At 32.6% G+C, this 27,839-nt stretch overlaps 2 protein-coding genes across 5 annotated transcripts in view; one reads left to right on the top strand and one right to left on the bottom strand.

The window, feature by feature from the left end:
- Window positions 1-9,659, top strand: part of LOC141460599 (uncharacterized) — a 47,784-nt gene extending 38,125 nt beyond the window's left edge. For all 3 annotated transcript variants that reach the window (XM_074140771.1, XM_074140780.1, XM_074140770.1), the window contains 6 exons: window positions 2,407-2,568; window positions 2,680-3,029; window positions 4,866-5,063; window positions 5,152-5,364; window positions 5,737-5,896; window positions 6,882-9,659. In XM_074140771.1, the coding sequence (XP_073996872.1) occupies window positions 2,407-2,568; window positions 2,680-3,029; window positions 4,866-5,063; window positions 5,152-5,364; window positions 5,737-5,896; window positions 6,882-7,607 (1,809 nt within the window). In that variant the 3' untranslated portion in view covers window positions 7,608-9,659. The remainder of the gene's footprint in view (window positions 1-2,406; window positions 2,569-2,679; window positions 3,030-4,865; window positions 5,064-5,151; window positions 5,365-5,736; window positions 5,897-6,881) is intronic.
- Window positions 9,660-19,596: 9,937 nt separating this feature from the next.
- Window positions 19,597-27,839, bottom strand: part of Arl4 (ADP ribosylation factor-like 4) — a 31,402-nt gene continuing 23,159 nt past the window's right edge. For both annotated transcript variants that reach the window (XM_074140755.1, XM_074140756.1), the window contains exon 2: window positions 19,597-23,805. In XM_074140755.1, the coding sequence (XP_073996856.1) occupies window positions 23,142-23,750 (609 nt within the window). In that variant the 5' untranslated portion in view covers window positions 23,751-23,805 and the 3' untranslated portion in view covers window positions 19,597-23,141. The remainder of the gene's footprint in view (window positions 23,806-27,839) is intronic.

Below are 27,839 nucleotides of genomic sequence, written 5' to 3'. Positions count from 1 at the left end.
TCTTGTTATGTAACACTTCTCCGCAGTCATCCCCACACTCACTTTAAAAGCTCTACAATAGCGAAGAGAAGACCCCAATAGTTCATAGTGTATCAACAACTTTTTTAATACAGCGATAACTTTATTTAGTTTTTGTATTAATGCAAGTTTAAATAAAGTAGTTAGAAAACTAAACAAAATTAATTCAAATAAAATATCAGTCGGTAGTCAATCGTAGAGCTGGCCTGAAATAGAGCAATCCTCTATTTAATTAACAAGTTTGAAGAGGTAGAAATGAGGGAGATCGCCCATCTGCTGACGATTCTCAAAATAGATGATTTCATTACTGGCCTTATAAATAAATTATAAATGCGGTCAGCCCTCGTTTAGTCGTCAAGTGGGTTGGCAGTTTTGTTGAGCAAACAGTTGAATTGAATTGATGGGTTAAGATAATTAGAAAAGATAGTTAAAAACATTTTTAGCTAAGATGAATATCTGTTTAAAATATCACGTTTTGTCTCTACAATGTCTTATTGCTCATCCACAATCCAACACTCTGTGGTGTGAATGAAGAGGTTGCCCAACATTCACTAGCTGTCCACCATGGAAGTAGTGGAAGTAATTTTTTTTTTTTCAATTTTTTTTTTATTCTCAGAAACAAAGAATGCAAAACTGTCGATATTTAAAAAAGGGCGCTCTTAGGCGTATCTTAACCCAATAAAATACCATAAATCTCTTTCGATTTTTGCCAATCTTATACTTGATTTTCACAATGGTTGCCGTTAAACCAGTTAATGTCGTTACCTTTTCAAATCCGTCAGAGACAGCTTCATAAAGTTGTCCTTTTGAATAACATCAACTTCAAACTTAAACCGTATATTGTTGAACAAATAAACAGCCGAATCAACTTTAAGTTGAACATATGGTGAGCGTTCTCGGAAGATCTTTTTACTGGATGCATGTCTACAATCATCTTCCCAAGATCCCTTAAATCATTCATAATCCATTAACTAACCTCAAGGGCTAAACTTTCATAGGATAAATCTTATTTACAGGGAACAAGAATTTGTGCTCCCGAAAGTCCAGTACTTTTAATTCCCTTTCATGATTTCGGCAATCCAATGGCTATTAGAGATAGATACTGCAGGTTTTGGGCTTGCGAATGATGTTTGAGAAAAATCCACCTTTGCGAAATCAAATTCAGTTTTATTATATTCTCATTCATAACATCTTCTTGATTCTTCACAAAACTAAGTTGTAAGTTCGAAAGAGAACATTCAACTATCATAAGCCTTAGACTATGATTAGACATTTCTTTCTCCATGACTGTCTCCTTCCTCTTTCCGGTCTTGGCTATTTTCCTTGACCTGGACCACTCATACTTAGAATACATTTCGCCATAACCAAGGTTCATCCTTTGAACGTGCCGTCCACCATCTTAGCTCGTTTGTAGCTTGCATCGGTGATCTGTCCTCTTTGAAGGAAAATTCTAGTCTCCTAGACTAGTTTCCGTATGATTTTTTGCAGTAGACCATTTCCTGCTTCCTTATCTTTCACCTTGTTCTACTATTTTTTAGGCAAAGCCAATCCTTTACCGTTATTCTACAGTGTTGTTTCTGTAAGATCTTAGATCGTTTTAGCAAAAATAAGTCAACTAGAAGTACGAATTTCAGTTTTCGCGATTTTCTTCAACGATCGAAGAAATCTTTAAACCTCGCACTCTCTTTGCCTAACTAAATGTCTACCACTTTAAACTTCACAGGCTAATTTAGGAGTTCTCAGGAGGCTGAAACGAGCGTTTCTCTTTATTTATTTATTTATTTTTTTTATTAGTAATGTGCAGTTTCACTACTTTTAATATTTAGCAGATTAAAAATATTTCTAAAAATTTCAAAGAAAATAGTGTAACTGGAACAAATTTGCAAAACAGCGTCTACATTTTTATAATTTCTTTTGAAAAGAAATTCTACGAATTTTAACAATCTTATAAAAAAGAACAATCACTTTTATTTTAAATCATTTTACATAAAAAAAATCCTTTTATGGCGTTTTGACGGCATTAGAAGTCACTCTAGAATTGAATCCACATGTTCGAATTTAATGGAAAGTTAACTAAGCACATTTATTGTTACAGGGTCCCTCCTCTTTTAGTTTTTTATTTTTAGTAAAATTCAGTATTAGAGTAAAATAATTAGTCCGTTAGAATTCTGATAATTGCGTCAAGGGAACGTAGCGAGGGTGTTCATTTATTTTTATAATTTTACCCTGAAACCTTCTGCAGGGCCTAGTAAACGCAAGAATCGAGAGTTAGTTTGTGATGTAGGTTGCAAGCAAAATTCTCTAAAGAAAAGTATACTGCCTTCTTATTTATATCATCTGATTACAATAATTACAAATTGTATTTCATGATTAACGATTTTAAAATAGGTGAGTTGGTTGGATAGAATCAGTCATAGATCTGTTACAAAAGGAGGCACCGTTGGATATTTAACTGATGGTACAAGAAACAAGGAAAATGGACCAACTAAAGGTTATATGAGGCCAACGGAAAAATGGAAAGAAAAGCAAAACATTAGGGAAAGATTGCAGGTAAAAATGTAAATAAAATGTGGATAATTAATAAACACAGTTTTCTAATTTGGCAAAATAAAAAAATTAGGATATTATGACAATTAATCTCATCTTAAATTTATTAACAAGGTGGAAGACTTGCCGATACCGAGTGGACTTGTTGATACAATACCTGATTTCTTCACTTTGGTTCGTGGCCGTCCGGTTAAGGAAAAATTCAATAAAAGAGAGTTCATAGCCGGATGTAGATATCGCTTCATACAAAATTTAGAACAAGGTTTCATGTGTGATATTATTAAACAAGACGAAGATCAAACTAAAATCCAGACCACTGTGTTAGAAGATGCTGTTCAAGAATCAAGAGATATGAAGAAATTGATGGACCTTTTTTTAGCTGATCAACAAAAAGAAGCTGTGGCCCTTGAAGAAAATTTTAAAAAAATAAAAAATGATCGAGAAACAATAGAAGCAGAACATAAGTATAACTTTTTAGTTTGTCTTTATAAGGTTATAAGGTTTTATATTCCAACGTTTTGCAAACATTCGTTGGGTGATATCATAAAAAAAAAAAAAAATCAAATTTGTATTCATTTACATGAACTGAACTTCGGAGAAATAAAAGAGAAAACTTCCGGCTACAACATAATCACGATCTTAATTGATGTTTCCTCATTATTCAGTAATATTCAAGGCTAAAAACATCAACTTAAGTGTGTTTGGACTAGGAAACAATGATTAAAATTTCATTATCAACCCAACTCTTCATAAAATCACTAAATGAATGCAGTATATCAGTCAGGACTTTTACTTTAAAAAAAAAAGTTATCTTTTAAACTATCTAATAATTTTTTTTTTTTTAACGATTACGACCGCATCTTTTGTTGTTTATATAAATAAGTTGAAAAGTACAAGTTGATATAAATAAATATGTATATCAATATACATACATATGTTACTTTATAAAAGACAGCTAAGATTTTTAAAGCAGTTGTCTTGCTTACCTTGACTGTGAATGAATAATTCTTAGTCATGTATTTAGTCCTTTCCTTCCGATATTCATTCATCTTCCATGAATTTCTGATATTTTATAAATATTTTCTTATTAATCCTTCTTATCCTCTAGATTGACTAGAAAGATTGAGATTTCTGCTTCAGTTTTTTAATAAATAAGCCAGACGTAAATTGTACACGCAGGGTAGCCCGAATTTGAAGTTCCAATTGTAAAATTAATGGAAAAAAAAGGAATTCTCTTTTACTTTTACTGCAACGATTGAGATTTATGCTTTATATATTACATATAATTACTAAGCCATAGGTGGAATGTGGAACACAGGGTAGCCCGCATTCGAAGTTACATTTGCAAAATTAATAGAAAAATAGGAAATTTTTGACTAGTTTGATTAGAAAGATTGAGATTTCTTTCTTCATTCTTTTGTAATCTTTCTCCTTCATTTGTTTTAGAAGAGAAATTTTTCCATTCAATTTTCTGTAGTAATTCGAATTTGGGCTACCCTGTGTATACATTCCACCTCTGGCTTATTATTAATACACTGAAGCAGAAATCCTAATATTTCCAGTCAAACTAGACGAGTCATTAATTTTGCAATTATAACTCAAAATTCAGGCTTCCTTGCATATACATTCCACCTCTGTTTTAATTTCAATTCATTGAAGAAGAAATTTCTATCTTTCCGGTTAACTAGACGAGAATTCTGTTTTTTCCACTCCTTTCATGGTCTTCCATTCGAGGTGGCAAGTGCCAGGGGCCACTAGAAGCGATGTGGGCTCCGGCACTTGCCTGGGTAAGCCGGGCGCCGGACCTGCATAGCGTGAACGTCAATAGACTCTTTTTTTTCTAGCTAAAAAAATTGCCACCTGAAAGGAATGTTCATTGAAACGTTGGGGTGTTATTAAAAAAAAAAATAGATAAATTAAAAAAATATATATTACCCTAGCTTCTACCTCATCCTGAGGACTCTTAGTTTTATTTTAATAGCGCAGGATATTGACGATTGGTTAAGAGTTAGTGAAAGTTACTTTTCTTTTTTTTCCAAATTCTAATGGTGCGGAAATAATTGACAGTAAATCACCAGAAATGTGTCCTAGAAAAATATTCACAACAGAGTAATATGCAAAGTTGTTAACATAAAATTCGCAAGTATACGTAAAAATTAATCGACAATATTCTGAGCTATTTTCGTCAAATAGAGTTAGCCAATTATATTTTATAACACCTACTAGAAATGACAATGCTGCAAGATCAATCAATAGTTTTTAATTATTCATTCTCTTTCTTTCTTTTTTTTTTTGCTTAGAGAGGTTTCGAAGAAAATGGGTATAATAAAAGATGCAATACATAGAAAGTCAGATGAAATCGATAATGCTCTGCAGTACAAAAATTTCTTACTTGAAATTAGTTCAAGAACATGGTTAGAAGAATACGCAAAAGAGAAAGAAATTTGGAGTGAAGAAAATAAAAATAATGTTGACAATTTTATTATTAAAGTTGCAGAGTAATTATTTGTTCTGAATTATTTTCGCAAGTAATGATTTTTTACACAATTTCAAATTAATTTATTTCTATTTAATTTATCATTGTAGATACTTAAATTATGGAGAAAGCGACAGTAGCATGGAAGAAGTGTTAAAAAAGTTTATAACTCAGTATGAGAACTGTGGCCCAACTAAAATTCAGTTCAAAGATGTTCAAGAAGTTATCAATTTACTAAAAGCTATGTACTTGGGAAATTTAGAAAAGGCTACAATGATCAGAGATTTGAAACTTCAAGCAGGTCCACTAGTGCAAGCTCGAAGGTAACTTAATTTTTAAGTTTTATTACATCCTACTTAATCTGGACTTATCCAGGTGTTGTAGAACATCGGTTAACTAAATTCAATCGTTCAAGCTTACAATTTACAGTATTTACAATTGGGTGTTATGCTGTAAAAAATAGAATTCTGATTGAAATATAAGAATGTAACAGTTAGAAATATAAAAAAAATGGTCTTTCGAATAAAGCTTTGTTACAGTTTACAGATAATGGGCCCAATTTAGTACTGCCTCATCATACTGCTTGCAGGCAACAGTTAAATGATTAACTTCTTATAATGTACATATTTATTTCTAAAAATCGATCTTTTAAATTATAAAATATTTTGCCAAAAGTAATTTTTTTTTTAATTTAGGAAAGTGGAAAGAAGATTGTTTAAACACAGAAAACAACTGGAGAAGGATCTACAAAAGGCTATCAAAGAGGGCCATGAGAAAAAAGCAACTCAAGACAGATTACGCTCTATATATAAAGATGTAAAGAAAATGTGCAAAGACTTGATCGTTTCTAAAGAGGTAAATCCCCAATTAAAATTCTTTATATTAACGATTATAGTTTATTTATCGTCATAGATGTATTTTACAGTACCTCTGTAATTGTCATCATTTTGAGAAAGCGCTAAATCAAATTCTTTTATGATTTGGTATTTCTACAGTACTTATCAGATTTAAAATGCATTAGAAGACCATATTTTTGTATTTTCAAACATAGGAGGTAAAAACGCATGTATCTCAAACTTGATTTATTTTTTTGGGACGTAATGTAAGTAAGGGCCATGTAGACCCTACTGAAGGGATTTTTTTTTTTTGCTTATTGGTATCTTCTAAAATTGGTTTCTTCTTTAGCTTAACTTAAAACGTTTTACCATTTCATAAATACATGTGTGCCATTTTTATTTGTGACTTTTAACTTTTATTTGTAACCTTTGTTCAGCTAATTCATTTTACAGTTCTGTGTGAGAAGAGTGGTTAAACTTAAAGAAAACGTCTCATCTGTACCCTCAATTCAACAGATTTTAAATACCCAATTTTATTCTTCAAACGGTAGTTCTCCTCTTGACTTAAGAATTTTTTTTTTATTTGGCAAGAACTAGGAACTTCAGTATATTTCTACAACGATCAGTTTCTTATTGACGGTACATCTAATGAAATTAAAACTGAATAACTCATGAAAACTGATTGAAAATATTTTATTAGCTGAGAAATATCAACTTTCAATAAATGTGGTTCTTGTGATACCTAATTGGTATTATCTTTAGTTCTGTATTTAATGATAGCTTTTGGTGGATTATATCAATAAAAGGCGAGCGTTTAGTTTTTTGGTTACCAACTTACAAGCTACATAAAGAACTCACATATTCAATACCAACTTGATGCTTTCTTTAACACAGTTGTTATTTCATGAATCCCTAAATTAAAGAAGTTAGGAAGCCTGGCTTGACCAATCTTGTTTCAGCTATGTTTATTTAGTTTTAATTATTTAACGAGTTTTATTTTGCAGGTTTTGAAAAATCTTGCCTTACTCAAGGACTTTTATGAAGAAGTTACCGGAAATAATTCTGACTTTATGTCAGAAGAAGATATGTGGAGAGAAATTGATGAAGTCTACACTAATTTGAAAGAAATGCTCCAGGAAATTCCAGAGATAGAATTAAAACATAAATATAAAGCCATAAAGAAAAAACAAGAAGATGAAATGAAAAAAGCAGTTAAAGCAAAAAATAGACTCATTCAGGTAGAATCGATGATAAGTGGCATAAAAAAATCTTATGAAAAGCCAATTACTTTGGCCAAAAAACCAGTTTTGCCTCGTTCTGTACCACCGCCAGAAACTCCTCCTTCGTCAACCCCACCATCAACACCTGGTGCTTCCTATCACGAAGAATTGGAAATCGAGAAGAATCTTTATTATCCATTGAAACATTTGAAAGATATGCATAAAGTTGAAATGAAATTATCACAAGGAACAGTGGATAAAGAAGACAGGTATAAAATTGTTGATGATAAAATTTGTCGTTTAATGACTGAAGCGCCTGTTTCAATTTTAGAATCCAGTTCGGAGACTAGTTCTGTGTCAAGTGAGGATTTAACCGCATTCGATCCTACCTTAAAAATGGCTACTATAAATCCAGCTAAAGAGTTCGTTAATAAAGAATTAGGAGCATTAAAGGACTTACCAACTTTTGAAAAATTTACACCACAAAGTGTTGCAGAACAATTAGAGTAAAATCAAAGACCATCTGAAGAGGTTCGACTACTGGATTCCCATAGCTCTTGCGGAGCTGATTTCACTCCAAAAGATACAAATTTTCAAAGCAGCATTTCGTAGAAGGTTGAGGTTCCCCCAAAAATCTTCACCTGACAGAACCTTACTTCCGCATCCCATACCAGTTGTACGCCGGAATACTTTGCGAGCTTGCTCAGTTTGATGCTGTCAGGCACTTCAGCAACTGTAAACGCTCCGACTTTTCAATATCGTCGACAAATGTCATACAACTGTTGTAAAACAAATTTAGAATCGGAGACTTCGTAGATATGATTAGCTGGAAAAGTTTTTTCTAATTGCCAGAACATTACACAAGAGACTCTACTAGAGACACTACTAAAGGTAATAAAGGGAACAATTTCAATCTTTCCCCATTAATCTGGAATACACTTTTTCCAAATAATATAGCTAAGAGTAAAAAGACTATCTTGATCTCCAGATTTGAGTAAATACTCAACAAAAGAAAGAATTACAGCTCATGAAAAAAACGACGCGTGAACGTTATGATCCTTCACTTGAAATCAAGAATGCAGATGTGCAAGAAATCCAGAACAAAATGAAGTAATCTCTCAAAATGAAGTAATATCTAATGAAGTAATATTTCTAATTTGACGTTAGTAAAGTCCTTTGCAAACCTAAACAAAAAAGACACAAAATTTACGATACGATGATTTCCATAGGCAAGTCAGAAAAAGAATTGATACCGGCTCAGAGGCTTCATATCTTAGTAATAGGGCAGCGGATGAAATGAAATTATCTCCAAAGAAAAGAAACCGTTGAGGAACTGTATGGAGGGAAACAGTCTACCAACCACAAGGCTTATGAAGCAGTAAGTGTCCGACTTAGTTCGAAGGTTACTAATGAAGATTTAAATTTCTGGGTCACTAAGTTCGTTCGGAAGAAAGTAACGAACATTAAGATTAATAAATGAGTTGAAAAAAACAAAACTCATATGGTTTATTTTATGTATAAAATAAAGCACAGACTTTATTGGTTTGATGTGTGTTACACTTAAAATAAAATTACTTTAAAAAATCTTTTTTATTTTTGTTATAACTTCTTGGTCATTATGTCTAAAAATAGTCTTGTAGTAGTGCCTAAAATTATTAGATAAACCAACAAACTCTAAAAGTTTAAAAAGTTACTTGTTTCATAATGCTCTCTACCGTCGAATACACCGAATTTCATGCATTCAAATTGTTGAACCGTAACCCACATCTTGAACAGTTGATTCGTAGATATAAATTTGTAGAGAGTGTTTCCACAAATTTAATATAATACAGGATTCTTTGACCATGAACTTCGTAAAACAAAATAAAGATGAGAAAAGCTGGTTGTAAGATTTGAATCAGGCAACTTTTCGAAGAGATAAAAAATGTGGCTAGATCCGCTTGTCCTAAATTTGGCAATTATTTAACCAAAACATTTCATGTGATGGACTCAGATAGTTTATTTTTCTGTTTTCTTTATAATTTTTTAAGAAAATATTGTAGCATAATCTAAAGCAGGAGTGTAGAGATACATAGCAGCACTAGGGTAACAATTTACCTGATCTTACAACCTAATTTTAATTGGGTCGCATTTGTTGATTGCCACAAGTAATTCTTGAAAGTAGTTATTTAAGAAGTATTATTTTCTTCGTTGGATTTAATACCAAGTTCTGAAAGTTTTGTTATTATTAGAGTTATCAAGTTTTTATTCTAATTTTTAGCCACTTCGTTAAGCAGCGCATAAAATTTTATTTAATATTCTATTACCATCTAATAACTTGCAAACTAACATTATTTTAGAGGATATTCATGTTTATTTTACGTGAGTATGATTGAGAAGTAATAGAAGGTTAATAAAGTTGGTTTAATTTTTGGGCACTATTAAATTCAGCAGGCTTTTCTTGTAGACGGAGACGGATGCATCTAAATTTTGGATTAAATAGCCATTTTTTTTCTATTTCTTTACGATCATTAGTTGTGCTGCAACATTTAAAACGATGATTTAACGATAAATTCTCACATGGCCGAGAAATATAACTATTCTTAGACTTTATAACTATTCTATTCAAATAAAAGTGAATCTAATTTTGAGTAAATTTATTTCTTCCTTTTAGAAGAAAAAGTAAAATACAATTTAGTGGGGAACACCTAATATACAATTAAAAGTGGGACCATCATCATTGAGAAATGTGGTCTGACTACCTCTCCAACATCTGTGTTTAACATATTTAAGACTGCCCGGTCCTGTTGTAGCACCAAGTTAGCCCTCAGGCCGGTTCAAGATTCTAGGAATAATTCAATTCATTTTTTACATTTTTATATCCAACATAATCAGATGTTATTCGCTCCTTCTAATCTGCCCTATTAATTACAATAAATAAATAAAAAATAAATCTGTTCTGCTACACTAAAAATTATTGTCCATAACAAATATTTTAGTGTTTAACATTCTAAATATATAAGGAATTCTTTTTGAGATGAAGACCTTTTTTTTAATTAACAACTAGAGAAATATCTGTGAAATGTTTCTAAACACATCCATAAAATCTTTACAATGTTGGATGGAGTATAAAAAAAATGTACAGTCGTCAGGAAAGCTGTGCTACCAAGTTCAACACTTTAATGCCACATTGAAATTGTATCAGCTGAAAGTTTAAACAATTTATTTTAGAAATTGTAAGAAGAATTTTAATTATTTAAATATTTGAAGCAAAATGGACGTACGTTTTTTATTCCCCTGTTTATTAGTGCCGTTATTAGTCTCCGTTATTAGCACATTCGAGAGAGAAACCTATATTTTTTTTTATTTTTGTTTTAGGCCACTGTAATACATTTTGTGTCAAATTGTTAAGAAAATCATCTGTCTTTTTTTTGTAGCTTATTTCTCTATTAAATTACTTTGAAATTTTGAAATTCACTGTAAAGTCATTAATTGTAAATCCAAAGTTGTAAAATTAAAAAATTATAATATTTTTGGTCACATTGAAATGATATTTTTATCTTACAGACATACATAAAAAATGTCCTAATTTCCTTTTAGTTTTACTTTGGTAAAATTTGAATTCAAAGGCGCAAAAAAATCATTACTATTTTCAAACTCTTTTTTTGATTTCATTATTGAAAAAAAGTCTGACCGATCGTCTATTGGAGCTGTCGTGTACATCAGGTCCTACCGCTCTTTGGCTACCAATGGACCATTCGTAGAATTTACTGGACTTTCTGCCTGGCCAAACATCATTTTACATCCTCATTTAGGTTTTATTAACGTTCCACGCAAACAGCAAGTGACATAGCAATAGACAAGTCTCAAAATCACTTGCAATCGAGCTGCAAGGTCGACAAATAGCAATGCTCCCTGCTTTCCAGCTCATTACTCTCACAAATATTTTTGTTCTTATATGAGGACCTTAAAACAGGTAACCAACGAAAAGTAATCTTCGATAAATTAAGGTTCTATTCCCTTCCTGAGTAGTAGTGGAAATTTAAAAAAAACCATGTTTTCTAAACATCTAACCAATTAATAAAATCTCTAATATGATTTTTAAAAAATGCGTATCAACATAATATTAACTATGGTGATATAAGAGACTCCGTATTATCTTAAATGTAATCTCTAATAACAGATATGATTGTAAATATGTAAACATACATAAGCCCAAGAACAAAGAAGTTTTCTTTCTTTCTTTTTTAATTTATTATTAAGTGGGCAATATGGAGAGCAAGGTCAGCAAAAATGGACCGTTGGCTAACAGGTAGATAATGTTGAGATGTGGTTGTGGGAGTAATACCTGCTCGCAGCTTCCCACGACCACTCTCTCTAGCCGAATGTCCAATCTAGCACAGCTACTCTATGATTTAGCATTTTGCTTCCTTGTTAAGGGATAATTAACTTGATTTAACATAGAGTGTTGTTGATCCGCCTTGGTATTTAGTTTTAGTTTGGTTATTACTTTGGTGAGTGCTTAAATGCGTCATATGATGCAGAACAGAAATAAAAACAACAACCAGACACTCCCCTATGGAACACACATGTTTCTGATATGAAACATATGTTATCTTGAAGAGGGTGTTAACGACTAAATCAGCCCATCTCTTTTTCTGGTCACTCGCTTTAAAATGCTAAATTGTGAAAACATCCATGAAATATAAATGATCTCCAACTCCGATTTAACTTCTTCTTCTTTTAAAATTCTTTAATTAAGAAATCTGGAGTGAAGCAAGGCTCACTTTCTCTATAGAGCTCACAGATTCTAATGCCATTTTTTTTATTGTTTGTGTTTAATTAACAAGTAATAATATATTTAAAAACTGACGGAATCCTGCATTAGATGCTTCTTAAGAAAACCTAAAATATCACCCTACTACAGGGCCAGGAAAATTGCAATCTGAGTAATACACTGAACGCCGCGTATTGTAATATTTTGAAAAGTTATCATTAGTGATTACTGCAATTAGCAGTCAAACATATTTGATTACCGAGTATTCTTCTCAGTAATGAGATATGCAAATTTTGATTACTGGGAGAGTACTTGGTTATTCTGTCATACTCAATCACTTTTAACACTGTTCTCACATTGTGGATCCTCATCCCATTATTTGAAACCAATTCCCCATGACTATTCGTACTTTTCTCACACTCCACTCTTTAAATCATCAATTCTAGTAACGCCCTACGCTGTCCTAATAGTATCTAAAAGAAATCAACCATCTTAAAACAGAGCAATACATTATTCAGTATTAAAAAAAGAGAAGTGAGGATGGTATGCAACATCTCTTAATGATAGCTTTAGCTTATTCTTGAGACTTGTACAAATTGTTGAATACCAATGCCATTCTTTTACCAAAATTGAGACCGAATAATAAAACTTAAATCGTTCGAAACACGCTGAGTGTGAAAAAAAATTGGGTTTTTTAAACAACCTCTGAGAAGACGGGTAATAATATGAGTATACCCTTCTAGATTAAAAATTAGTGCATATGGATGGTATGTTCCATGTTTTGTCACGCAATAGTTTAAACGCTGCTACTATGAGCCACGCAATGGAACTATTATGTTATTATGGAAGAAACTAAAATATTACAACATGTAGTGTAATTCAGTGCAGGCCAGCAATTTTCTCTGTTATTTGGTGACCAAATACAAACGCAGAAATTAACTCTTTTTTTTACAGTTACACCATCTACTTTTGTAATTAGACAAGAATATTCTTTCACAAATATGGCTGACTGCCTTTTTTAAAATTACTGCACAAAGAGATAAAATGCTTTTAATTTAACTATTAAACATGTATATCTACTCTTAACATCGTTGATTTTATCCGTCATAGCACTTCTTTCTTCAACTCTGTTTTCGTATTTTCATCCATGTTCAGATTGAATCGTCACTTCCTTGCAGAGTATTTGTTTTGAATTCGTCACCGACTTGTTTTAAACAGTTGGCCACCTAGCTGTGTTCGTTCGGCACGAAAAACTCCAGGTAAAGCAAGCGTGAAGAGATCTCAGTCAAGTGTACAAAAAGTTTGTTATCTTGCAAGTCTCGATTTTGCTTAAAAAATGCACTCAAATAACCGAGTTTTTCCTCTTAATACTCCCCGTAACTTGGAAATAGAGTCCTTCGAAAGAGAACTAGGCCTCTTCTAGAGGCCATTACACCATATTGCCCATAGTTCTTGTACACCCTTCACTAGCCGAACAGAATGGCCCCTCCGTCGCCAAGAAAAAAATTACTATTTTTTAATTGATGCAGAATCGTCCACTGATATCAAAATACAATACTGTTGGACATTGTACATGTTTCATGATGAAGAATAGATTTAATATTGTTAAAATGCACATCTGTTAGCGTGGACAATTAATTGAAGTAATACAGGAATAAACTGAGACAATATTGTGACCCTAAGGGACTCCAGCACCAGAACTGTGAGGTTAAGGCAGCATGAAATAAAATTGGGACTTTCTGTTTTTAGATATGAGTGATGACTTTATGACCGAAAAGAATTCAGTGAGTCAGGAAATTAGAGAGCAAGCCCCTGACATAAACTTTCTGGATGGATACCCTACAATTCCAGCATGTTGAATTCCAACATAGAGAATATTGATCGTCGCAAGTTTCTGTTATAACATAGAAAAACCAGTTCAGCAAAGAAAAATGTAAGAAATATAGAAACAGATAGCTGAATAGATTGATTAGTGAATATTTGTTTGGGTCTCAGAATAACTTGGCTGGCTTTGAAATGGTGTTCCAGGTATTTCCATGGAAAATATCCCTCAACCGGTGCTTTTTGAAAAATCTGATAAAAAAAAAAAAAATCCTGAGCTTTCACGAGAGATTTTAAGGGAGATGTTGTTAATACGTTCAAACCGACATAGATTTTCTACTTAATTTGTAAAATAAAATAATAAAAAATGAATCCTCAAGCAATCCATAAATGCATATACCATATGACGTGTTCTGTATATTGAATAGTCAATTATTTAAATTACTTTGAGAGAAGTATAAAAGTAAAGTTATCCTTTAAACAAAAAAAGCCAAGCTCGTTATGAAATTAGGGAGGAAATGATGATGTCTTTATTTTACTATGTTCTTTCCATTACGGCAACTATAAAGCGTTTACGGAAATACCTACAGGTAAATCTTGACAGGGAAGTTTGATAAGAGAAGATTGATTGTATCTTAAAAAGATTTCTTCTTCGCTTGGGTGTTTCATTTACATTGTCAGGAACTACCACCTGTATGTATTGGAATCACTAGTAATACTCATACAAAAATATGTTGTGATGAAAAAAAATAATCAATGTGTAAGTTCAAAAAAAAAAAAAAAAAAAAAAAAAAAGAGAAGATTTTGCATTAATGATCAAATTTATTTTTTCGCTTCACAATAGACGGTTTCTGGCGTTAAAACTCTATTTTTAAAATATGTCTCAGTTCCTACAACTTTCACAAACAATATTACTGATTTTACTTACATTCATATATTAGAGAAATTATAAAAATGCGGAATGCAGGTACTGCATCCTTTCTTGCATCATTGTGAGCCTTGTCAAACAGTTCATGCGCATCTATCAAGTCCATCAGCGCGCACAATAGTATCTGATGTAATCAGTATAAATATTATACAGAAATATTGCATCGTGAGTGTCCCAAATAGTTATTGTGATGAAAAAAAAAAAAAAAAAAAATTGTTTGTTATTACAATTACATAAACAAGAAGAGGTAGCAGACTTGCCCAGTTTTTTAGGGAACTTTGCAAGCTACAGGTTTTCCTGCATGACAACATGGAAAGCAATCAATAGCAATTTTTCCATCCAGAAGTAATTGATAAATTAAGTAGATAAATGATAAAATGTAATTATTGTTGTACTGAATGCTTGTTTAGCTTTCTCTGAACAATTTACAGGCTACTTTAGTGTTGTTTGCTACAACAAAAAAAAGCGAACTAAATTAGCTTGAGTTCACCATGGCTATGCTCAAAAAATCTTATCACTTTTATCTTAAAACTGGTGTATCGGGTATCAAATAAAGTAATATTTCTAAAAATTGTACGCTCCCAAAACTAATGTTTAAGGAGAGAATTGAATGTTTAACATTTTTTAACAAACTGAAAGAAACTTGCAAATTTGCTATGAGTTTAATTTTATATGGATAAATCAGAAAAAAGATGAATAACAATCTCCGATTTGTGCAGCTATTAGAATTCTGTAAAGGATGAACTAGGATACTTACTTTACAGCTCAAGTTTTAGTGAAATAATAACAGGACACTAATATTTCATTAGTGAAATATTAAAAGGATGAATTAGACGAGGACCCCCTCAAGGTAGTCATTCATTGCGTCAGCTAGTTATCCTTACATTTTTTTTTCTCCAGATGCTCTAAAGCTCGCTTATCTTTTGATGGACAGTGTAGTTTGTAATGGAGAACAAGTGTCGAGGTCGTTAGAGCTCTGTGAAGACCCAGGGCATCTATAATCTTAGATGTTGCACCTTATTTTTAATTTGGTGGTATTGGTAGCGTCGAAAGGTAGGGAATTCATTACCAATTTCCTACCAACAATATTGCAATAGTGCTCTTCAATATTGTAATTCAATATGCTTCCAGTTCATCATCTTGTCATCAAATCACTACTCGTTTTTTGTGTCAGCAAATTCTCCAAATTTCTCGGCAGCCACTTGGAGGCACATACATCGTTTTTATAAAATATGGACTTCTATTTCTAATCTAACTCACACTCATTTAGAGGCTAATTTGTACAAATTATTTGTTCGTGTTCAGAGGATCCCAATATGTTTTTCTAGTCATACCTCGAAATATACAAAACTTCACAATTGATAAATTTCTTCTTTTAAAGTTAAGCGAAAATACAAAAACTACTACTTGTGCAGTTGGTAGATTATAAATTCTTTCCTTCCGACAAGTTCACATATTGTGTAATTACAGTGACGTTATATTTATAGTTACATCATATGTTCTGTTAGTTAGTACCAGTATAAATAATACAGTGAAACTCTAAAAGGAACTACTCCGAATAGAGTATCTGTATGCTGTAATAAATTATTATTTGAGCATTCCACTATTTTTAATATATTTTTTACTGTTATTGTTTTTTTTAATTGATTCAAAATGTCGGCTTTATTTTACTTAATTTACTTGATGCAACAATTGTTGCAGTTGTAAATATACAAATAAAGTGAAAAAAAAAAATATTTTACTTAAACCTTCATCAATAATTTATTTTTATTCACTTTTGCAAAGTCCATTTTAAAGTTGTTGAGACTCAAATTGTGTTCCAGAAAACACATGTTCTCTTCTTCGCTTTCCGTTACCTTTTTTAAAAATTCATTTAGCATTTTTTGCATATTTCCCACCGAGAAAGAAATCGGTTCTTACTTACGAAATGCATCTGATTCTCACTTAAATAAGAATTCAAGAAATGCCTTTAGTGTTCCTTGTTAATGGGTTTTCTTGAAGTGTATTCAACTCAGGAGAATCCTGAGAATCCGTAAAAAAAATAATTTTTGGGGGGAAGTTGTCTTTTAAATAAAAAGTGATGCCATTTAGATAGTTGGATAATAGCTCCAGAGTGTCATTTCAGACAAAATAGCAAAAATCTAAAATGTCCATTTAGTGTTTCATTTAGTTGATGAGCTCATAAAGGGAAGTCTACTAGCCACTTCTCCAGGGACCTAAACAACCCAGTACATAACCCAGCTAACAAGGCAAAGAACTCTTTCCTATATTCCCCAACCATTCTTCAATAAAACAATGCCTACAGAGATAGATGATACATGCTACTAGTTAGGTTCAGCATGCCCACAAGTTAAAGCCGATGTTCATCATCACTAAAATAGTCACAATGTCCTCATGAGTCAACTTTGTGGTCACTCACTACAGAAACATGATCCAAGCAAATCCTGACGTCGGATTTTGATTATTAGCTTCCGACATACCCTCACAAACAGTTCATTGGTTCATTCACTGTAGAACGTTTTTTTCGTTTTCAGAAGTCCTCAGGCATATATTTCCAGTGAAAAATTAATTTATAAAATTGGTCACCACGACAATACATTCTTCTTACGATTAGTAAGAAAAGGTAAAGATGTACAATTTTACATGAACATGTTATTCTAGTAATCGCTCAATTTAAAATTATTTTTAGAGTGCGTTACCCTTAAAGTGATGTTCAGAAAAACTTTGTAATTTCAGACTTGAGATCTAGAATACGATCTCCTTAAACCAAGAGAAGGAGATACTGAACAAACTTCCTTTATTTTTTCCCCCTTAAGTATAATTAAACAATATACGTGAGCAACCTAGAGTAATAATCGTGAAAATAGTCAAAATAAAATTATTCTATTCGTGTCAAGGAGAGACAAGAGTGAATACAGTGTTGCTGGTTCTCGGCTTTAGCTCACTATAGCCTGCAAATCACATATATAATTACTTTGGCACGCAGAGAGATATAATACTATGATAAGAGATATCAATAGCAGACACAAATGAGTTACATACATATTACTGCAACTCTATCTCAGCCAGACTATCCAGCTGGCTAGAATTCATGCGCAGTCTGTTGGTTGTTCTCCTAACCTAGTTCAACGCGATCAATACATGAATAGGAAAGAGTTACAGCTACAGGTTCTATTCATCACTAATACCTTTTGATGTAATCAATGTTTATTGTTTTATTACAAATCGAGATTTTTGATTAATTGTATTAATGTATTTATTTATGCGAATTTATTTAATTATTTTTTAAATGAGTAATACACCACTACTTTCATTCATACCCCGTTTTCTTAATGAGATTGTTTGTAAGAATATGTTCACAAAATAATTTAGGTAATATGATCTCTTTAAGTCGTAAAATGAACATTAATAATTGACTGTCACTAATGATTTTTAATTAGTTTAGTGCAGTGGTTCCCAAAGTGGTCCCTACGGACCCCCAGGGGTCCCCGGTATCATTCAGGGGGTCCGTGGAAAATTAAAATTGATTTGGGGGTCCCTGAACAACGTCAGGGGGTCCGCGCAAGGTTCAATATAAAATAATATAACTGTGATCCATTTTTATTATTATGGAAATTAGAAACTAATAAGGAGACCAATTAAATTTAATCAAAACTAAAAGCGTAATATCTGCGTTTGTTGCGAAACATTTTCTGTACAAACAAAACTTGGGAAGAGGAGAACGTTCTCAGTTTCCAAATCTTTCGAAATTGCAAAATAGAGATGAAGATTTTTTTGCTCACTGTCGAACACTTAACGGCTCTTCATGTAGACCTGAACCAAAGATTACTCGTGGGGATTTGCGGTAGCTACTCACAAACATTGAGCCTGTTATAAATACACTCGTAACATCTCATCACGTTCATCCAAATTTTTAATTTTTTTAAATTTTATTTTAAACAAAAGTTATAATTTCAATAAATACTTCTTCAACAAAATGTTTTTTTAAATTTGTAATTTTTATATTATGCATTTACGAGTATGTACAATAGCTTTTTCACTTGGGGGTCCGTGGGCAAGTTTTGACTATAAAAAGGGATCCATGGGTCAAAAAAGTTTGGGAACCACTGGTTTAGACTTATGACTCTGTGAGGTTCTCCATCGGCTTCAATAAAAAATACGAGGGGAGCCTGAGTGTAAAGAGCTAAATTCAGGATATAATGTAACCTTAGGCCTCTTGGGAGACAGACCACAGCAAACATAATAAACGAAGTATTGCATGGACTAGCCATTTTAGGTTTAACAGAAAAAAGTTCCTGTTGGGATGATCGGCGTGTACAGCTGGGAGGTAATATAAAAGAAACTGGGTGTATAAAATGTTAAAGAAACCCATGCAGAAAGTGGAGCAAATGTTCTTTCAGCTAATTCGGCTAAAAAAAATTAGCTTAAGGGCTTAATTTGGCCTTTTCAAAATATTCAAACAAATGGCTAATAATTCACAAACCACAACATTTTGCTCGAGCCAGGTATACGGTGACCTAAAGCTGGTAAGCGAACGCAAACGAAGCCTTAATGAAATTGGATCATATAGAGAAATTTAACCTTCCTTTATCACCGGCCTGGTCATAGCATTGAGAAGGTAGACGTTCTGGCGAAGGTAGATCCCAGATACAACCTTTCATAGTCTTAGACCCCAGTTGTGTTTAATAAATTTAATGCTGAAAGGCAAACTTTTCCGAAAATTGTGATTTTAATTGTTTTCAGAAAAGTCTACGTCTTTGGATTTCAAATTCTATTTTGGGGTAGGTAATAATAACTCTTAATCAAACAAATTGATATTTCAAGTTTAAACAATATGGCCAGTTTAAAATAACTATACCTTTGCTGTAGAAATTGTAAGTCCTGAGATTTATTACTACTTTGTTAGGACATTGGATTGGATTGAAAATGGGATAAAGGTAGCAATTAAAATAAAATAAATCCAATTCCAGGGATAGTTAATTAATAAAACAAAATTAATTACTTAAATTCAATTGTATTTCTCTTGTCTCGTGCTCTCCTTCTCAAATCACTCACTCCTACTCTCTTACTATATATATATAACAACTATACATTAATTAATATAAAATTTATTTACATCTATTTCATATATATTTATTAATTTAATTATAGGCTGGTGGTGCACCAATTACATCAGTCAGTGGGTCTCTTTACAATCCAATAATAATAATAATACAATATTTAATATTTATATATCTATATAAAATCAAACAAACAAACAGAAAGGTTGATATAAACTGAAAATTAATGGCCTCCACAGACAGAGGACTAGTGGAGAAGGGGCCAACAATAAACATATTGTATACACTATACACAATTTTCATTTTGGTTTCTATACATTTAAACATACGATATATATAATAATATTTACAACAAAACAAAAAAAAAAATCGAAAACCTATGTAATATCAAGCAATTATCTCTATACAGATAGGTTAAGTGAAAGTGCTGGGGAAGTTAATACCGTTAAATTTTATATGTTTTAAAACGTGTCAAAGATATTGGCAATTAAAATGCCAAGTGATGGAAAACTCCGGTTTAGAAAGAAGAAGGCACCAAAGGAAATAAAAAATAAAAAAATTCTAATGTCAGAAAATGTCTTGGTGAAGCTCTCTCGTTTAGGGTGCAGCTATTTTTATTTTTGTTTTATGTATTTAACAATGCAACCATTTTGAGAATAAATATTCAAAGCTTCCAAGGCACGTGAAGGACCAGAGTCTTCAAAGTATATGCAGAGCACGGATCGAAGGAGTTTATATTTTACTAAAAACCAATACGTTTATTAGTTGCCTGTAGCAACTAGTTTGGGAGAGAATAAACAATTTTACAGAACACAATCAAGACTGGCCATTATCATCACAACAAGCACAATTACTTTCCTTATAATATTAACTAAATACATGAATTTTTGTAAATATTTTTACTTATTTTTTTTTCTTCTTTTTGAGACGCTAAAATTTTTTTGATAACATTTTTATATGCAACATACAAATTTAGTTTTAAGTTTTCTTCAACTGAACTGTAAAATTAATAAAATTAATTGATAAATTTAGTAAAATTTCGTTGTACACAAAATCTTTACTAATTACGTAGAAATTTTTAACATAATTTGAGAAAATAACTTTTATAATTCTTTATTTCAATTCCATTTCATAACTATAGCATTAAACTAATGGCAGTTATCTCTTTTTAGAGCAATATTACTTGTCTTTAGATTTGAATTTATTGATTTATTGCATAATTTTTAGTTTTACCTCAGGACTCCTTCAGATCTACATAAAATTATTTTATATTGTAATGCGCTTCAAGCTAATGTTCCTCGAATCAAAAACTAAGGTGGCCATTAGAAGCCACTATTTACAGTGACTTAATAATTCCATACATTTATAAATTATTAGCTTTATAAAAAGCCACTCTGAAGGACCCTGTGGGTAAGACAAACACATTGGTCTTAAAACAAGTATGTGGGTGGAAATAATGGACTTCTCGGTTGGTGTTAAGTACAAAGGAAATATCAAAAAAAGAGTCGGAATCGTTATTATTATTATTCATTAATGAGATATTACTGTAGGTGAAAATAATTTATTTTGCCATTCCACATGATGATTTCACTCTTTCATCTCAACAATAACCCAATGCTTCTGCTACTTTTTTAAAATCTACGATTATTTTTTACTCTCTTCAAAGAGATTAGATTTCGAGGCAATTGAAAACTTTTCAGCCACATCTACAAACCTTTCTCAATGACAAGGCACCTTACCAAGGAAGACCAGATTAGAGGTAAATTTAATAGTTTGAAACAAAAATTAATGCAATTTCTGCTCATTCTATTGTAGGTTTTTTAACTCGATGCTGGGAGAGCTGATTTCATGCGTTAGGTTAGGTTAGGTTAGGTTTGCTTAGAATAAACCTTGCTTAGAATTACTTGCTTTGAAGAATGTGGCTTGTTCGAACTAATTCAATTGATTGTTTGTATGGTGAATGACTAATAATCTATTTCATGATTTTAGTTTATTTTTATTTTTTTTTTCACTGAAACTTTAGGGAATTCAGTTTGCAGTTACCATGCCAACATGATAAGTTAGGCTAACTCCGTCAAAGTTTGGAAACTTGTAAGACTACTCAAGAGAATAATTTAGAAAATACCCATACAAAGATGGGACAGGGCAAGACGACAACTGTTAGAAAATAAATAGCCGTACAAGAAGCCAGAAAAAGTAGATCGTCCGCTGGCCTTAACAGTTACATATGGTTGAAAATAGATCCTGTTATCCCTCTTGGTAACTTTATTGCTTCTACATCCAGGAAAAAACTGCAAAATGTAACCGTAGTGACTAAAGAACCGTAATTCACAAAGAATAGTAGATTTTATTGCATTCTCACCCAACGTTTCCAAAACTTGATTAGAAAATGGGGCAGAAGCGATGGGTCTTCTTTTTTTTTTTTTGGACAAAAGAGGAGAAGACTGACTTGAACAAACAAAAAATATTAGAGAGTTATCTTGATATTTTCTTTAATCAGTCCAAAAATATATGGCAATACCTTACTAAAAAGAAAGATACTTGTGCCATTAAAGACAAATTTTAAAGTTAGGCAATTGAAAATTTCTAGCTAACAATACTATGTATAAAAAAATTCTATTTACTGTGCAAATAAAATATTTACTAATGCAACAGCACAACACAGCATTCGTACATTTTATTAAAAATAATTCTTATTTTAGATCAACAACACAGGTGAAAAGTCGAAGTGATTAGATTGAAAATTCAAGAACTGGCTATCTGTAATGCAATTACAAATACTGATTACTGATAATTATATAAAATTTTGGGAAAGTGCATTGAAAGACCATTTTACTGGTTTTACTTTTGTTAATCAATCAAATAAGAAGTGAAAGGAATGAGATATTCAGAAGAAGGATATACTATTAGGCGAATGGAGACTTGAGTTATTTAAATTTTCTTTTTGGATAAGAGCACTTCCAATAAATCAAAAACCTGGTTTACGTTATTTGCCTATTATTTATGCGCAGGCATTTACTATGGTTAACATAACTCTAAAAGACGAAAAGGCAAGAAAGCTTAATTGTTCGCGAAATGTTTAGTGCCATGTTAATAAAAGCGACTTTCTTTTTCAAGCTTAAATCGAAATACTATTTATATCAGATCTCGCTCTTTCGCTACTCCCACTTGGTCTCAAAAATATCAAAGTGCCAAACTACATTAGTTAAAATATCTTCTAACAATGATCCGTCAGATCATGAAACTGGTGCCTCATTTCTCCTAATATTTTCCGCACGCTAAGTTAATTCGAATTTTTTTTTTTGTTATTTGGTATTTCGACCACAAATTAATTGCTCCTTTCCAATTTTCTTTTTCCTTTTGCAGTCAGTACTCAAGTATCATTACTATCTTGACCAATTGTTTAAGGAACAGAATTGAATTGTGGTTTTAAAGCGGAAATATGACGGTAGACCGCTCATAACCTATAAACATGACGGCTACCTGCCTTTCTTCTTAACCTGTTTAGCAAGTTTTCTCCTTTTCAATATCATTTCATACAGTGCGTCCACACCTTCGAAAAGGCCTTCGCCAGTAATTGCACACGCTGGCTGTACTGACCACATATGGCTACCAGCTAGCTCATGTAAACCTAATAATTTTTCCAATTCTTTAGGCTCTTTGGCTCCTGGTAAATCCTGTTTATTAGCAACTACTAATACTGGAACACCTGCGTTATCTGGCGATCTTGCTGTTCTAGCTAATTCCATTTTTGCCTCTTCCATACGTTCAACGTCCACTGAATCTAAAACAAACACTATACCATCTGTACATCTAGTATAACTTTTCCATAATGGTCTTAATTTCTCTTGTCCACCCACATCCCACACTAAGAAGGATACACCTTTTGACCTGCCTAACGCACCCTTCACTTTTTCACAGTTAAAACCTATTGTTGGCACTGTATTTAGATACTGGTCGAACTTTAACCTGTATAAAGCAGTTGTCTTTCCAGCCGAATCCAGTCCTAGCATTACAACATGAAGGGTACCCTGGCCGGTGGGCAGGGAGTCAAGGAAGGAAGAACTCTTGCCCATGTTGGCACCCATCCTCCTATGACGTTAGAGCTACTGCCCTATCAATGCGACACCGGCCGCATCACCCCTGTAACAAAACAAATACATATACATTAATTATGGGAAATATACAAATTTAAGTAGAGAAAAATATATGGTGTTAGTACACTAGACTAAGGACGCGTCTGTCACAGATTTTCTCTTCCTAAAGATCTCTTTTCTGTAATGGCTCCTGGAGTATAAGAAGATCGGTTGGCTACGGATGCCAACGACCTCAGATGGCTTTGCCTTCAATTAATGTATTTATAAACCAATAATCTTTAAACAAATAGAAGAAATGGAAAATAAGGGAAATCTAAATCTGGATGGGTGGAATACTGGCCATTAAAGAAATTTTTAAGATACCTTTTCTTTGAAAATAAAAGGCAACAACTACGTAGTACACTGGCTAGAAGCTTTGTAATTGGACCCTCTCTGGCCAGGGAAGATCATATCGCAGTAAGACTGATGGGGAAATTGCTGGACCTTCTAAGAGAGGGCAAGGAGAGGATTTATATCTAGGGGAGGGTGCTACAATAAGCCTCTCTGGCTGCAGTGCTTTAAGGAACAGGACCCACCTCTTGATCACTAACAATAACAAGAAACATTGTATATCCGTACCATTTTGTGCGGCTGTCAAACCTGGTCGTTAAAACAACAACTAGAAGGAGGTCAAAGTAGCCCAACTGGGCAAATAAAGGAATTCCGTCCGAGAAAGAAAGCACTTTTCCAACAAAGTAAAACACACCCTGCCACCAACTTACACAATCACTTACAAATCCATGCTCATAGCACGGCTTTTTATTTATGAATTTGATTACGTAATAATATCATCAAGAAATAATAAAATTAACAATATTTCGTTATCTTTCAGAAATTAACTGCATATATCCACAGGATCTTAGTAGAACATTCCTTGCCTATACATTATAGTCAGGAAGTTTATTTCTATTTTCACTGCAAAACTCTTTATTTTTTTAGGATTGAAAGAGAGACTACAGGCAACAAACATCTGAAAGGCAACAGTACAACCCCTACACAGTACAAAACAAACCTTCACAACCAACTACCGCAACCTTCTCCAGCCATATTTATTAACTCACTTTCTAGACCTTCCTACCTCCAACAAAAAGTAGCTGACGCTTATTTTTTTTTGTCCTTCCCCTTCATCAACTGAAGGCTGGCTACAACATTACGGCTCTTCCAATCTTCCACCACCTAACATTCCATTTCTAGTAGCTTGATTTAAAGGGAAAAAATGATAACAATAAAATGTAAATCCCCCAAATTGAAGACCAACTAGGAGGTGACCTTAGCTGAAAACCTACTGCACTTAATTCGGGTGCAAACTCATTCCCAAAATTTGATAAGCTCGCTTTGTTTTCCTTAACGAGCAGAGAATAGGTCAAACAATCAGAGAAAATACTATAGAATTTAATAAATTCTCTAAACAAGGGTTGAAGCAGGGTTATTTTAGTACACAATTAAAATCAACATTGGTTCATTTAATGTTGATTAAATGCCACCACTGGACAGAGACAGGCGAAGGAGTTCATCAGAGGCTATTCGCCGAGGCTGACTGCAGAATTAATCCGTCAAGGCCGTGGGGCTATAAGGATAATTGTAGGCTTATTAATTGGCCACTGCAGGCTCAGAAAACACATGCATCGCATGGGTCTGGCAGATGACAGCCTTCTTTGCCAGAAAGAAGAGGAAACTGCACTGCACGTGTTGTGTCAGTGTGAGGGGCTTGTATGGCTAAGGAAGTTACTTCTCGGGGAGGAAAAACCAAGGCCTGAGAGCTTTACCCAGGAGTCACTCTCCAGAATTAAGAGTCTAATTAAACGGACGGGTCTGGAGGGTGAGCTCTAAAGTCAGGGAACCACAATAGATCCAAAGGGGTCGCATTGGCGTAGGCCTTGTGGCCGCCCTAATTTAATCTAATCTAATCTAATGTTGATTAAATACAAAGTAGCTACATCTCGCTTGGACATTTCATTTTATAAATTATTTTTCTTTTTACAAAAACAAAGGAGAAATTCTTATCTTGGTCTCAAATCAAATGCATATATTAATTGTAAATATAAACAGTTTTGGTCTGATTACACTTTTCAAATAAATTGACTTAATTTTAAAAATAATTTTACACTTGTTTTGACAAGAAAAGCGTAAAGTTATAAAACGTGAAAAAAGAAATATAAATAGTTATCGTTTGAGTAAGTATTCATAACAAATTACCAACAGAAATAGTGCATGCCAAACAACTGTAAGATACAGATTAATGTAACGCATTACAAATTACATTCACCAAGAATAATGCTGGATAAACTACGTGACGGTCTCTTAATCTCGTATGCTTGTATGGAGAACAAAGTAGGTATACAGATTAAACTATACAAGAAATAATAATTATATAAATAAGCTTACACAATAAATTCTTTTTCTGTAAATAGAAAGTGGTTCAGCATTAATTAGGCTTTTTGAAAACTAAATCATTTCACACGTACTTATCTTAGTTTTGTGCTACATTATTTGGTGGCGTTTATTTCTTTTTATGGATGGAGCTTACGCAGAGCAATTTTCGTCAAAAAATCATTAATTTTAATAGATACTTCTCAAATCTTCTTACTAGCAAGCACACAAATGTAACTTTTGAACGTTACTTATTTTTGAAAAAGCTTTTCTCATAAACGAAGATAGTATGTTACCTACGCTACATCAAAGTCTTGTTTTCTAACTTAAGACTTATACACATGCGCAGATCTTTACTCCTGTTTATAGAGTTTGCGAGTTTGAAGAAGGCAAGCATTTAGCAACTTCGGAGGGGAAAAAACAAGTTCATCTAAATTGTTTCAAGTTCAAGTCAATTACCTCACGTGAGATGCACAGGGAAAAAATTATCATTTACATAATTTAGTAATTATGCAAATATATTCTAAGTTTTTGATTAAATTGTTTTAAATATTTTGACTGACCACATTTTAGATTAGTAAAACTACAAAACCATTAAAAAAGAACGACCCTACTAAGAGAATAATAGTTCTACTTTAAAAGAAATTCAAAACCTTTTGATAGAACCTGACTAGTGTTGGTTGTTGTAGAGGAGGGGTTTTTTAAAAAGGAGTGAGGTGAATTAATAGGTAGGAGAACAGTCCAAAAGCCCAAGGGAACCAGTTGGTTCGTCCTAACACAAGGTGCAACTTGAATTACATAGGAGACAACGGGAAACTTGCTACCAACTGCTTTTTTCTCCAATGAAAAGAATTGTTGCACCCTCCAAAAAGTACTCAGAAGTCTTTATAAAGTTTCTAAATTCTACCTAATTTTCTGAAATTTGACTTTTTTCTATTTATGGCGAGAAAAGTTTAGGAAGAATTAAATATATACAGGGTGTCCCAAGCTGTATGGATAACGACTATTTCTCGGAAACTAGGATAGCTAGAAAAAAACTAAAAAATACCTTAGTTTTTTGACAGAAATCCAAATTTATTTTGTAAATTTTTTTCGGTGCTTCCAGAAGCGAGATACAGGCACCAACTTCATTTTTCAAATGGAAAGGTGCGGTTTTTATTTAAGAAATAGATTCCTCTATTTTTTTTTAAGCAAAATTTACTCGAACGGTTTTTTTCTGTGAGCGATATTTCACAAGTTATGAATGAAAACATGATTCTTATAAGAAATGTCAAAATGATAATATTATAACGGTTTTTTGATAAAATAAGAAGAAAAGTACTATTTTATTATAAATTTTACTCCTCATTAATATTACAGATCATGCCCGAAATGGCCTCCACCATTAGAGATGCATAGACATGCTCTTTCCTGCCAATTGTCCCTTACTGCCAAAGAAATAGATTCGGCTTTAACCGAGTTACAGACATCTATTATTCTCTGCTTTAGTTCATCTACAGATGCAATTCCGGCTTGATTCTAATACACCTAGATTTAGAAATGCTTTTAGATAAGCAGAAATAAGAAAACAAAGAAAAAAGTTATGAACAATCACCTTGTTTTTCAGGTATCCCCAAAGGAAATAGTCCATAGGTGTCTAATCCGGTCAACGAGGTGGCCACTGAATTCCCC

This window comes from Rhodnius prolixus, unplaced genomic scaffold (genome assembly GCF_049639745.1).
Source record: "Rhodnius prolixus isolate KJV_2025 unplaced genomic scaffold, Rpr scaffold_1, whole genome shotgun sequence".
NCBI classification, from domain to species: Eukaryota; Metazoa; Arthropoda; class Insecta; order Hemiptera; family Reduviidae; genus Rhodnius; species Rhodnius prolixus.
This window is presented reverse-complemented; position numbering and strand designations above follow the sequence as displayed.